Source organism: Gobio gobio (assembly GCF_949357685.1).
Source record: "Gobio gobio genome assembly, chromosome: 11".
Classification (NCBI taxonomy): domain Eukaryota; kingdom Metazoa; phylum Chordata; class Actinopteri; order Cypriniformes; family Gobionidae; genus Gobio; species Gobio gobio.
This window is the reverse complement of record NC_137104.1, coordinates 9,559,462-9,574,237: the sequence shown is the minus strand read 5'-3', so window position 1 is coordinate 9,574,237 and position 14,776 is coordinate 9,559,462. Positions and strand designations below refer to the sequence as shown.

Genomic DNA, 14,776 nt, shown 5'->3' with positions numbered 1-14,776 from the left:
ACGCGCTGGAACACAAAACCAGTCATAAGTCGCACGGGTATATTTGTGGCAATAGCCAACAATACATTGCATGGGTCAAAATTATCGATTTTTCTTTTATGCCAAAAATCTTTGATATTAAGTAAAGATCATGTTCCATGAAGATATTTTGTAAATTTCCTACCATATATATATATAAATAATATATATATCCACACTTTATCTATATAGTTAAATAATGAATATGATAATATAATAATAATATAATAATACACAACACACATAGATAGTTTAATTGTATAATATAATACTACTACATTAAATGTGTGTGTGTGTGTGTGTATATATATATATATATATATAAAAAGAAACGATTACATTTCATAAATATAGAAATACTAACACTGAAATGTAATATGTGTATGTATGTATGTATATGGATATATTTATTTATTTATACACAGGAAGAAATGTGTGTGTGTGTGTGTGTGTGTATATATATATATATATATATATATTATATTTTCATTTATTTTATATAATATTTATTTTTTTCTATATTTATGAAATAGCATCTTTTCTAACATTTACAAATGTCTTTAATGTCACTTTTGATCAACTTAATGCATCCTTGCTAAATAAAATTATTAATTTCTTAAAACTAAATTCTTACTGATCCCAAACTTTTGAACGGTAGTGTATAATTATAATTATAATAAATGTTTCTTGAGCAGCAAATCATCATATTAGAATGATTTCTGAAGGACTATGTGACACTGAAGACTGGAGTAATGATGCTGAAAATACAGCTTTGAATAACAGAAAGAAATTACATTTTATAATGATCCCAAACTTTTGAAAGGCAGTATATATAATTTATTTAATGTAGTATTTCATGTTTAAGTGCTAGTATTTGTATTTTAAGAATCTTGTGTTGTGTATGAACCCTATATTGCGGAGCATGCTGGGAAACCAAATACTTTATAGGGCCTGGGGAATTTATTTTTATGAACAGTGGACAGCTTTACCTGTATCTGCAATGTTTTGTATTTTGTATGATTTTTCAAACCAAAATAATAAAAAATTCTGATTATGAACTGAGTAAAAAATTCAATGCATCAGTGAATCAGACACCCCAGCACTGCTGTCCACTGTGTATGTTCTCATACTTCTTCTGGTTCTTCTCTGACCGAGCAACTGAGCATCAGGCGCAGGGTCCCTGCAGACAGCCAGGTTACAGCCCACACCAGTTGATGGATTATTCACATACTACGAAATCTCATTAGATTTGGTGGTGCATTCCAAAAGCTGCATGGAATGAGAATTATAGACTATATTCCTTATAGAGGAAAAGTAACTACTTTCGAGTTTTTGTTGTTTCTCTGTTTGGGGATGGGGCATTAGGTGTGTTTATTCCTCGATAATAAAGTTGGGCTGCGTCAGCTTTTTTAATCAAAGTAAAATTTAGTTTGCTCTGTTCAGCTGCTGTTGTTTATTGAGCTCTTAAGAACTGGAGATGATGCCGGCGTCTGTGTGAGTGATATATGCCATCATGTTCAAACTCAAGAATTTTCATATAGTACCATCAGAATGAAAGACCTTCTCAAATCTCAGATCTTTCTCTATTTGTGTATTCTTGCCCAACAGAAACTCCCTCCGGACCTGAACCTTCTGGAGCTTGAGGAGTACAGAGATAAGCTGAAGAGACAACAAGCAGCTGTAAGTATCGCATTCAGAGAAATCTTTTAAGAAGCGGTCAGCTCTCTCAGAGGCTGCTTGCAGTGACACATACTGTATGATATCACGGCTTCTTTTGCATCATAACTGATACTGTTTTATCTAGGGGTCATAGATAAATAAAAATGTTTCACTCAATTCAAAACATCCGATCAAGTCACAGTTTAGTTTCCTCTCATTAACCCTTTATGACCTAGAGCGCCCGCGCTCCCATTTGTGTGTCTCTGTTTAAGAGCCAATAGAAACTGAAACCAAATGGTTAGCTCAATAATTATTTTTGCATTCAAAATCAGATGTTACACATTCAGACTGTTACACAAGCCTCCAGCAGGCTCCTGTTGCGTTGTTTTCACCCTCTGATGAGTCTGCACAAATTGCTTAAATGCGCACAGGCACTAACTAAAAACAAATGTAGATTTCACGTAGCGTTTTCACTCATAGCTTCATGAAATATGCACGGATATTCGAAAATGGCATATCATTATTTACGGCAGATGCTCATGATTAAAATGTGAAAGTCAACATAATCCTTTACGGTGATCACAAGATTTTCCTCACGGAGTTTTGAACAATAAAACTCTATAGGCGCACAGGCGCTAACTAAAACAAATGTAGATTTCACGTGGCTTTCTCACTCATAACTTTATGAAACATGCACAGATCGTGGAAAATGGCACAGCATTATTTACAGCAGATTCTCACGATAAAATGCATTGTATTGATCACGAGATATTCCTCATGGAGGAGCTATTTTAAAAATGCGTTAAAGGATTAGTTCACTTTTAAATAAACTTTTGCTGATAATTTACTCACCCCCATGTCATCCAAGATGTTCATGTCTTTCTTTCTGCAGTTGAAAAGAAATTAAGATTTTTGATGAAAACATTCCAGGATTTGTCTCCATATAATGGACTTCAATGGGCTCCAAACCGTTGAAGGTCCAAATGAGAGTTTCAGTGCAGCTTCAAAGGGCTTTTAACGATATCAAAAGATACCAGACAATGATTAAGGGTCTTATCAAGTGAAACGATCAGTTTCTGTGAGAACGAGCAGTATTTATGGTACTATTTTACCTCTTATCAGACTAACATCTCTGAGCTCTGCCGTAACTTCCGCTAAGTGAGGTCAAAATACGAGCGTGGTGATAGATGTATACGTAGATGCCTCATTAGCGCCTGCACGGATCAGTAGAATGAGGCATCTAGGATCGATATATCTTTGACCACACTCGTATTTTGACCTCACTTAGCCGAAGTTATAGCTGAGCTCAGAGATGATCACGTTTGTCTGATAAGAGGTAAAATAATAGCATAAATACTGCTCGGTTTCTCGCAGAAACTGATCGTTTCGCTAGGTAAGACCCTTATTTATCGTCTAGTATTGTTTGGTATCGTTTAAAGCCCTTTGAAGCTGCACTGAAACTCTCATTTGGACCTTGAACCGTTTGGAGCCCATTGAAGTCCATTATATGGAGAAAAATCCTGGAATGTTTTCATCAAAAATCTTAATTTCTTTTCGACTGCAGAAAGAAAGACATGGACATCTTGGATGACATGGGGTGAGTAAATTATCAGCAAAAGTTTATTTAAAAGTGAACTAATCCTTTAAGGGCTAAACAACATTGGTTCCAAATGCTGTAGCTATTGAAAATTGTATCCAGATGCAGCTCACATGTAGGGAAGCTTCACCAAAAAATAATTTTCCTCATACCTTATTTCCTTCCTGAGTTATTGCGTGTCAAATAAGTAAACGTATGTAAAACTATAATATTACTAATTATATATTTTTTTGTTTTTATCAGCAGTTTCTCAACACGAGAATGTCCAAATGTAATGTAATTAATATTTTCTGAAAATGTAAAAAGTGTTTTATCAAACGATACCCATCTTTTGACTCTCCTTGCTATAGTTTTAGAGTAAGGAGTCTTTACTTTTGTGTATGTCACTCAGGGAAAAAAACTCTAAACATGCCTTCAGGTATTAAAGGGTTAAAGTTGATTGTAAGTATATATTGACATTATTAAGAAGCAAAACTTCATTGGAATCTATCTTATTTTATAACTTTATTTTATTTTACGTTCATCTGATAAATTCTTTAGATTTTATCTCAAACTGATCAGACTAAAATCAATACACTCAATACATTTTTGATCAAACTTTTTTGCACAATTTTAAAAAAACATAATAATGAAATTAATTTTAAAGAAAAATTAATTACTTTTTCAATTTGGTGGGGAAATCATACTTTTTAAAACACTTTTTATCCTGTCAAACTTCGAGTTTTTAATAGCAAAAACACCAATGACACAAAGGAATGACGTTCATTTTTTTTTATTCATTCAAAGTACTTTTATTATTTTTTGTTATGTTAGACTTTGTACTAAAAAGTAAAAAAGAAATAAATCTCTAAATATATTATAAATTGTATGCTAGATGAAAGAGGTAAATTTAAGTAATAATGATAATAATAACAGCAATAATAATAAATATAATAATTAAACAATTTGCAACAATATTGATTCGAACCGTTCCATTCATTTTTTTTTAAACGTTAGGTTATAAAATTATGACTTTTGTTGGATTTCTTGTATATTTAATGTTTTCCATGACCAAAGGAATTATTAATCCCTTATTACTTATACTGGAGTAATGGCTGCTTTGCATTCACAGGAATGAATGAATGAATGAATGAATGAATGAATGAATGAATGAATGAATGAATGAATGAATGAATGAATGATTGAATGAATGATTGAATGAATGATTGAATGAATGATTGAATGAATGAATGACAATTTTAGTATTTTAAAATCTATTCAAATAGAAATCAGTTCTTTTAAATTGAATTACATTTTTTTTTAACATTTAGATATTTGATGAATATATATTGGGGGGGAAATTTTTTTTTTTTAGAATTGTTCAGTGAATTATAATGAATTATTATTAATCCTATATTTTGACCCATTTCAGAACTCTTATATCTTCCTGCTGCAAACATAATTTTTTTGTTTGTGTGTGTTTACCAAATCTTGGTGCATGGTGTAGCGTGCTCGTGAAAACGCGATTACATTCTGTCTTGATCCGGGGTGATCTTCAGTTCACTGCAGCCTTAGAAGCACATTTTTAAAGAGGAATGTCACCCTCTGTCTTTGTAGTTTCTTGCTCAAGATGCTTGCTTGCGCACAGCTCTCCTATCGGCCCAGTGCAGGGTGAACGATGCGGCCCCCGGGATCCTTGGGGGTACCCGATGACTCAGTCTGACGCTATCTGTTGTGGTCTGCCACGAGTAGACCGTTCGCTGGCAGCGCAGTGGCCCTGAGGTCACCACAGGGGCCCTGTCCCCAAACGCTGATCCCGTGTCATGACAGACAGCTGCAGGCATCAGAGGATGAGCTCTGTGTGAGGCCAACTTCCCGCTGAATGCCATTACTTCTCGCTCTGCACGCTCACATGGCGTGGTATTTTAATCATGATTTACACAAGCTCCTCCAGTGTCATTTACATAAGAGTATGTGGCATTATTGACAGTAATGATGCGTTTTCTCCCTCGGCTTAAGTAAAGTGATTTTGGAGATGGTTTTCTCTGGAGGTCTCTGAATGTGTCGTTGGCAGATGTAGGTTATTGTGGATGCGATGGGTCAGTGGGAGAGAAATCCATCTGGTCTATTGGAGGTGGCAGCCTATTCTTCTGCTAACATGCAGCTCTGACACTTCTTTGGCAGGAACTCATCACTGAGCTAATTGCTTGTCTGCAGTGCAAGTGTGTTTCAGAATAAGCCTGTCTTTTTTGGGGAGCAGGAAGAATTTTACAGCGCTGATAACATTCTCAGCAGGGTGATTTTAGTCTTTTTCCAAGATTTGGAAACACCTACTCATTCTATACTACTTCAGGATTTACAAGTCATTGAAATGATGAAATTGTACTATAAATGGAGGCAACAATAAAGGTTAAATCAAAACTTTCTTCTTAAAGGGTTAGTTCACCCAAAAAATGAAAATTAGCCCATGATTTACTAACCCTCAAGTCATGCTAGGTGTATGACATTCTTCTTTCAGACGAATAAAATCGGAGTAAATATAAAAAAAGTCCTGGCTCTTCAAAGCTTTATAATGGCAGTGAATTGTTTCAAATTTGAAGTCCATAAAAGTGCATCTATCCACCATATAACTGCTCCACACGGCTCCGGGGGGTTAATAAATGCCTTCTGAAGCAAAGTGATGTGTTTATTGCGTATATTTAAAACTTTATGAGGTAAATTATCTAGCTTCTTCCGCCAGATCACCTTCCGTATTCAACTTGCGGAAAGTGTAGAGCCTCTCGCAGTTCAAAATGCTTACGCTACGTCTGACGACATTGCACACCAGTTACGCTTTTTTTCCGATCTAGCGGAACTTTATAACGTTTTAAATATGGATATTGTTAACCCTTTAAAGCAGGGGTTGTCCAATCCTGCTCCTGGAGGGCCACTGTCCTGCAGAGTTTAGCTCCAACCCCAAATAAACACACCTGAAACAGCTAATCAAGCTCTTACTAGGCATAGAAACTTCCCGGTAGGTGTTTTGAGGCAAGTTGGAGCTAAACTCAGCTGGACAGTCTTTGGACACCCCTGCTTTAAAGAATACGTGTCCAGAGAACTGTACTGTACTATCCTGGCCAAGTTATTCATAAAAAAATAACCCGCCCCCCCCAAAATATTGACAGTAAAGATATTTTGATAGAAAATTTACTTTCTGACAAAACTCTTGTAATTCTGATTCATTTTCTCAGAATTGTGTGAAAAAAATATTTAATTTTAAAATATTGAAAGTAAAGATATTTTGTTAGAAAATTCGGACTCTCTGACACAGTTTTTGAAATTCTGACTTTTTCTCAGAATTGCAAGATATAAACTAGCTATTGCAAAAAAAAAAAAGGTCAAAATTGCGAGATGTCGCAATTATCTTTTTTAATTGTTTTGTTCCGTGGCGGAAAACAAGCTTCCATAGTTTTCAACATTGATACTTACAAGAAATGTTTCATAAACCGAAAATCATATGTCACCCTGGACCACAAAACCAGTCATAATGGTAATTAAAAAAAAAATTGAGATACATCATCTGAAAGCTGAATAAATGAGCTTTCCATTGGTGTATGGTTTGTTAGGATCGGACAATATTACAACTATTTGAATTTTGAAATGTACAAAATATCGTCATGGAACATGATCTTTACTTATAATACCCTAATGATTTTTGGCATAAAAGAAAAATCGATACTTTTGACCCATACAATGTATTATTGGCTATTGCCACAAATATACCTTTGCAACTTATGACTGGTTTTGTGGTCCAGGGTCACATATTAGAATGATTTCTGAAGGATCATGTGACACTGAAAACTGGAGTAATAATGCTGAAAATTCAGCTTTGGTCTCAGGAATAAACTACATTATAAAATACTGTATATTCACATAGAAAACAGCTATTTTACTACTTATTGTATTTTTAGAATTCCATGCATTCTTACTTATTTACATTGTTAAATATTTGGATTCTCATACAAACATGGAGAAAAAAACCCCCCAAAAACCGAGTTGGACGTATCACGAAACTGCATCAAATGTCCGTGTTTTGTTGGCAATCGGCGCATAAGTGCATATAATGGCAACAACACGAACGTATAGTGAATCGAAAGTTATCCAGGGATAATGCCATTATGTATTTCATGAGTGTGTGTGTGTGTGTGTGTGTGTGTGTGTGTGTGTGTGTGTGTGTGCTCATGACTCTAGCTCCGCCCATTGCACGCCTGTACAAGCTCGGCTGTTTTCGGAAAGAATCGGCACAGCGCATCTGTCTTTTTATAGATATGATAAAACCAAAGACTCTTCGGAGATATGAAGGATGCAATACTACTCTAGAGGTACTCAAGATTAACATGAGACTGGCATAAACTGTGTGTATGTACCCTTTAAAGAACACGATAGGGCACAAATGCATTCAAATGATGAATTCTTAAAAGCATGCTTTTAATTGAGCCTTTCATTGTCTATTACATCTGGCAATGAAAGTCAATTGATTCACTTGCAATATAAATAAAGCTGTATTGACCAGGCCCAACAAATATCTTGTTTACGGCAGGCCTTTGTGTTCACTCTTCCCTCTAATGAAGTTTTTCTTTCCAGTCCTAATTTAATGTGATGCTGTTTTAGCTGATTAGATGGTTGGGAAAGTCTTTGCTTGTAGTCATTAGCTAAAATGAACCATATTAATAAAGAATTGTATTAATTAAGTAATATTCGTTTGTCATTGTAAGAAAGATTGCCATAATTGGAAAATAAGGTGGAATTGTAACTTAGTTAGTCTATTTGGATTTGTGGAACCAGCGGTAGAGAAAATGACAGGCTGTTTACTGCTCTGGTGCAGGCACTGGTTAATAGATTTCTAATTAGAGTTATTACCCATGCAGGAATCACTCACAGTTGGCTGCCGGAAGGCATAGAGAGCGAGTCTTGTGCCTCGCTGACAGACAGCTTTGACGGTTGTCGTTGTGTTCGGCCTGTCGAAGTCAGACAGACTGTGTTGTCCACCTGTTTTCAGAGGCTCTGTCTTTTAGTTTTTGGAAATGGCACACCGGATGGCTCCTCGCAGCTTGTTTTCTCATTCTGGCGTCGATCCGTTCTGTGGGGTCTTTAACAGAAACGAATGACCAATAGGTGGAGCAATGAGCTTTGTGAAAATCATGTTCCTTCCTCCTTAGTCGAGGTCTCCGTTGGTCATATTTGCACAATGCCTTCACTCATTCCACAAGTAAATTGCAGGTTCACTTGGTGTTAATAACACTGTTTCTTCCATTTTTTTATTGCTTGTGATTTTAATAATCAGTTAGTAAAATTTGGCTTAAAAGGATCACCCAAAAATGACACTTCTATCATAATTTACTCACAATCATGTTTATTTTTAAGAGGACCTATTATGTTTTTCCACATTTTCAACGTTTTTTTTGTGTGTAATGTTGATGGTTGAGCACAAAAAAGGTCTGTAAAGTTCCACTCCAAAGGTTGTTATTCTCTTTATCAGTACACACTGTCTTGAGTTTTCTTCTGGGAACAAACACGGCACAATATTCCTCATTTAAATAATTCCCGCTCAAGGCATTGAGTTGTGTGAGTTGCTTGAATTGCGTTAGTAGTGTGTTGAAACCAAGCCTGAAGCCGACGCGCCTCGATCGCCCCGAGGTGGTTGGTCCCAGTATAGGTCATAACCCCCATGTATTCTAATGGACACGAGACCAACTAAACACTCAAATTACACTTCATATAATTTTTTCCTAAAGTTGGTTTCTGTCATTTAAGCAGTTTTTATCACGCTGATTTCATTTCAAGTGTTCTTTTTTAAAATAAGTTTGGTTTTAGTTGAGCGGAAGAGAATGAAGTCGCGTCGTCCAATTTTTTTTTTACGGTCTATGATTGAAACTCGTAGTTATGGTAAGGGGCGTGACATTTCCCAAACACGCTCAAAGCAGCCGGCCAATCAGAGCACATAGCGCTTTTCACAAGGGGGGGGCTTCATAGGCCGCATTTACACTGCAGGTCTTGATGCACAATTCCGGTTTGGTGACTATATTATTTTGACGACCCGCTTGCATCATCTTTTAAAAGCGACCCGTATACGATATTTGCATTTACACTATACACTGACCAGCTCAAGACGTTCTGATCCGGAAAAGGAAGTAAAACGGTGCGATATGCAATGGATGCAGACGAAATTAATGTTTAATGTTTTGCTTTGCGCACTATCTTTAAAGGTCAGCAAAACATTGCTCTCGTAAGGCAGAGAAAAAAGAAAAGAGCCCTTGTTGCAGTTCGTGTCCACCTCAGTTGACGTCATCCGCCCTCCGTCCCTTTTTCAATGACGTACGACTCGCATTTACTGGGGAATATCCGAAATTTGACCGCTTACATGGCAGACGCAAATGCACATATCCGAATCTTATCAGATGTATTACCACATAAGAGTGAGGCCTGAATCCGATCTGAGGATATCAAACTTCATGCATTTTTTTTTCCTGCTGACACGTTCACATGTCATATCTGATCTGTTCCATATGAGATGGAAAAATCGGAATTGGGTCACTTGAACCATGCAGTGTAAATGGGGCAATAGAGAGCGTTACAGACTGACTGGGAAGAGAGGAGTTGCACAATGTCAAATAGGTAAAAAAAAATTGTTTTTTTTTTTTACGTTTTTTTTTTTTACATTCAAGCATCAAAATCTATTTCAGTAGACCCCAACATCAAAACTTTGAAAAAGGGCATAATAGGTTCCCTTTAAACCTGTATGAGTGTTATTTTAGTATCATTGAGATTTTTTTTTATAGTCTATATAGTTTTTATCAAATTTCTCTTTTACTTTTAGTAACTAAATGAGAAACAAAATCCTTGGCATCTAGCTGAAATTTAATTAAGTTTAAGTGTTTAACATTTAGTGTAACACGTTTTCTTTCATGAAAATCATGCAGGTTTAGAACAACATGAGGGTTTTGATGACAGAATTGCCATTTCTGGGTGAACTATCCCTTTAAGAGCCAGGAGCTGATGCATATGTAAAAGCAAGTTGAGGTGCTCTTGAAAATGTCTCTTTCAGTTGTCTTTATCACACATACACACACACACATCCCAGCGCTCTCCTGCCAGTCGGTCTCAGCTTTTCGCACAGTGAGATCTGCTAACATACGCCGCTGCTCAGCTGAGTCTGCCATCTGTTCGGCTCTCACCGACACGCCAACACTTCACTGCCGCCCCGCCCTCTCATTCCTGACAGCCCCACCGTGTGACGCACACATCGATCGGAGCGTGCCACAGTATGCCTTATATTTATGGCCTGACCTTCCACAGAGCCATTATTACCCTCTCAATGTGCCAAGAAAACATTATTTATTATATTATTACAGACTAATTGTTGCAGATGTGGAAGACATGAAAAGCCTAAAATAGAGTTCAATTCAATTAGAAGTCTCACATTTTATGTTGTTTTTCCTTTTCCTCCTTTTAAAGCCTCAGCTAATGCCTCGAATGATTAAAAAAGAGGCGTTAAATGCACAAACAGATTATGTAGTCGTGTGAAGCTTGGACATGTCGAACAGATGTTAACCTTTAGCTTGTGTTCTCATCTTCCAGGTATCTAAAAGAGTGGCAGACCTCATTTTGGAGAAACAGCCTTCCTATGTTAAGGTAAGCAGTCTGTCACATGTGGAAAATTGGGTCAGCAGGATGGGTTCAATTAACTATGACTGCTGGCTTGTTCTTTTTTCACCAAGGTTAGGGAAATAATTTGAGAGTTACAGAATTGATGATATAAGTGAATGGAGCCCGGCTGTAAATGTGTTTCAATGGTATATACCCACAAGACATAAAAATAATATGTATACCAATCAGGCATAACATTATGTCCTAATATTGTGTTGGTCCCCCTTTTGCTGCCAAAACAACCCTGACCCATTGAGGCATGGACTCCACTAGACCCCTGAAGGTGTGCTGTGGTATCTTCTGGCACCACGATGTTAAGAGCAGATCCTTTAAGTCCTGTAAGTTGTGAGGTGAGGCCTCCATGGATCGGGCTTGTTTGTTCAGCTCGTCCCACAGATGCTCGATTGGATTGAGATTTGGGGAATTTGGAGGCCATATCAACACCTCAAACTCGTTGTGCTCCTCAAACCATTCCTGAACCATTTTTGCTTTGTGGCAGAGCACATTATCTGCTGAAAGAGACCACAGCCACCAGGGAATACAGTTTCCATGAAAGACTGTACATGGTCAACAATGCTTAGGTAGGTGGTACGTGTCAAAGTAACATCCACATGGATGACAGGACCCAAGGTTTCCCAGCCGAACATTGCCCAAAGCATCACTGCCTCCACCGGCTTGCCTTCTTCTCATAGTGCATCCTGGAGCCATGTGTTCTCCAGGTAAGCTAAGCGCCCGGCCATCCACAAGATGTAAAAGAAAATGTAATTAATCAGACCAGGCCACCTTCTTCTTTTGCTCCGTGCCCCAGTTCTGATGCTCACGTGCCCACTGTTGGCACTTCCGGCGGTGGACAGGGGTCAGCATGGGCACTCTGACTGGTCCTCGCATATGCAGCCCCATTCGCAACAAATTGTGATGCACTGTGTATTCTGACACCTTTCTATTAACTTGTCTGTTAGATCGGACCACATAGGCCAGGCTTCGCTCCCCACATGCATCGGTGAGTCTTTGCCGGTTCTCCACTGTTCCTTCCTTGGACCACTTTTGATAGATTCTGACCACTGCAGACCGGGAACACCCCACAAGAGCTGCAGTTTTGGAGATGCTCTTCTAGCCATCACAATTTGGCCCTTGTCAAACTCGCTCAAATCCTTACGCTTGCCCATTTTTCCTGCTTCTAACAGAGGACAAAATGTTCACTTGCTGCCTAATATATTCCACACACTAACAGGTGCCGTGATAGAGAGATAATCAGTGTTATTCACTCAACCTATCAGTGGTCATAATGTTATGCCTGATTTATGCCCCTTTAGTGCAATTATTTAGTGGGGGAGAGAAATTCTTTACGTTTTTAAGAAAAGTGCATTCATAAAATTATAAACGTCCTATTACTGCTTTTATATCATCCAAAAATGTGCCCCATTGGCTCCCACTGTAATTGCCACGCTTTAACCTTGACTTTTGTTTCATGATGACTGTAACGGCATCCTAGTTATCTTGCTTGTTAAACTGTTGACCTCTCTAAATATATATTTCTTAAAATAATATTTGTGCAGTGTGCTTGGCAGATGATGCTGAAAGATAGGCTGAAGACAATGTGTGTTTTTTATCACTATCACAATTTGGGATCAAAGTGGAAATTAAAAGGACTTTTACGTCAACGTACTGTGTCCTCTATGGCCCGCGGTCATATTTCTCTCACATTTTTAATCACTGTGAATCCCTTTGAAGATGGATCACTTTGGATCCTTTTGAGATTTCTCTTAAAGATATTCACATCCTGAAATGCTCTGCTTTGATCATGTGCCAGGATGTTCACCTCTCAGTCGTCGTGTGGGATTGTGCGGTGTGTTTGGAATCTTTCTTGATGAAGTCTGATTGACTGAATGGTGTATTGTGTTCATTGATGGAAGCAATAGTCAATTTTGTTTCTTGATTTAATTGTTTAATTATAACATCAGAGGGTCAAATTGAGTCCCCTCCCTGTGCTTTTGTTGTACAAAAATTTGATTGGACAAAAGCCTAAAGAATGTGATCCTTTTAATGTTTTAAATCATAATTTAACCAAGAAGGATGTTTTACGTTCTGTAAAAAGTTGGTGGAGAAAAGAGACATCATGTCATGTATCATCATGTTGATGATAAAATCACAACTGTTTTTGATGTGTCAAATTCTGCAGCTCATCTCCGCATCAATCTAAGTTTCAAATCTCAACTGTCCTTAAAGGTCCCATGGCATGGCATTTTTCTATTATTTTATAATGTTTCCTGAGGTGTACTTATATTGTTAGTATGATTTTTACATCATAAAATGTCATAATTTAGAAATAAAAGGCATTTTTTCTATACTGCTGTTTGCCCTGTGGCTGAAGGCCCTGTTACAAGAGGCGTGTCTGCTGTGAGACTTCAGTAAAAACGCCCACTGTTGTGATTGGCTGACATCTTTGCATTTGATATGAGCGGAGGGGGAGTGGTTTAACGAGGTCTACGAGGCACGAGCTGCTGCCAGAGAGATGGATGGACCGGAGTTCACTTCACATCGGTTCTGTCAGTCTCAGTTCAGTGAACTGTTGTAGTTACAGCATATACTTCAGGTTATTAGTCTATTTCTAGTCGGAGGGACTGTCACTCATGTCAGAAAGTTAGTAACTTTAGTAAATTATGGATCAGCGCAGACTCGAGACGCGAACCGTTTAGAACGATTCAGTCCGATTTGGTGAACTGATTCGGTTCACTAAAAAGAACCGGTTCAAAAGAAAGATCGTCCGCGAACCGGACATCACTAATGTACCAGAGACGGAGCTCAGCGATTGCTAACAAAATTATTTATAGTAACTTACCTACTGAGTTATGAGAGCGCTGTCAGTCAGCGCAAGTTTATTGTGTTCGTATCTGAGAGTTCTGAATAAACACGAGTCCCAGTCACATCGAGTCCGTCTTCATCATTATTATCAACTTTGTAACACATGCAAAGTACCATTACAGCTGTCGAGATGAACGAGTTATGAGTAAGTGTTGATTATAGCATTATTTTTAGATATGTTTCTATCATATGGAAAGCGTCAGTGACGCGCATTGAGTACACAGCGCAAACAAAGACACAACAGCAGTAATCAAATGTAATCCAGTTTATTGTGGGAATAGCTGGCTAGCCTAGCCCAGATACCCTCACGCTTACCCCCCTTCTGCTTAATCTCGCGCCGCGTTTGGTGCCTCCGCTGTGGGCCAGATGCAGTACTGGGGTCGGGGATGTTGGAGGCCGACCGGTCAGTGCAGCACGAGCCTCGGCGTGTGTAAGGTTTATCTCTAAAGATCTGACTCTGCTGATGTTGAGCAGAAACGACTGTATGCACATTGTAGAACAGATAGACGCGATGAGAACGTACAAAAACACTGACTCACAAGATAGAAAACACCGTTCTGTCTGGAGAGAGAGAAGCCGCAGCGTGTGCACGAATAATAAATAATTAGCTACACATCAGAAATCACTGATCACAGATCAGAAGGAACTGAAAAAAGACTTCTGTTTTCATTTGTACATCCAAACACTGAGAAACTGCCAGCGTTCACTCGTTCACAAGCAATGATCTCTCGAGCGTTTGCATGGGCGTGCCAGATTCTCGGAGGTAGGGAGGTAACCGTTCCTGCTTGGACGTCAAACCAGGAGACTTCAGGATTGGCTCGTCTGGCCTGTCATTTTTCTCTTCAAGGCAGAGAAAGACAGCCAGAACTTGGTTTTACACCGATCAACATTTCTATCCACTTGGGGACAATATTCAGGCTAGGGGAACTCATATTAATGTTGAAAAACCTCATAAAATAAAAATTTCATGCCATG

The 14,776-nt window shown here is 38.0% G+C and overlaps 1 protein-coding gene across 2 annotated transcripts in view; it reads left to right on the top strand.

Moving 5' to 3' along the window:
* The window catches only part of vps50 (VPS50 subunit of EARP/GARPII complex), a 253,418-nt gene that overhangs the window by 18,953 nt on the left and 219,689 nt on the right, over window positions 1–14,776 (top strand). For both annotated transcript variants that reach the window (XM_079829018.1, XM_079829017.1), the window contains exons 4-5: window positions 1,627–1,698; window positions 10,871–10,924. In XM_079829018.1, coding sequence (XP_079685144.1) covers window positions 1,627–1,698; window positions 10,871–10,924 — 126 coding nt within the window. The remainder of the gene's footprint in view (window positions 1–1,626; window positions 1,699–10,870; window positions 10,925–14,776) is intronic.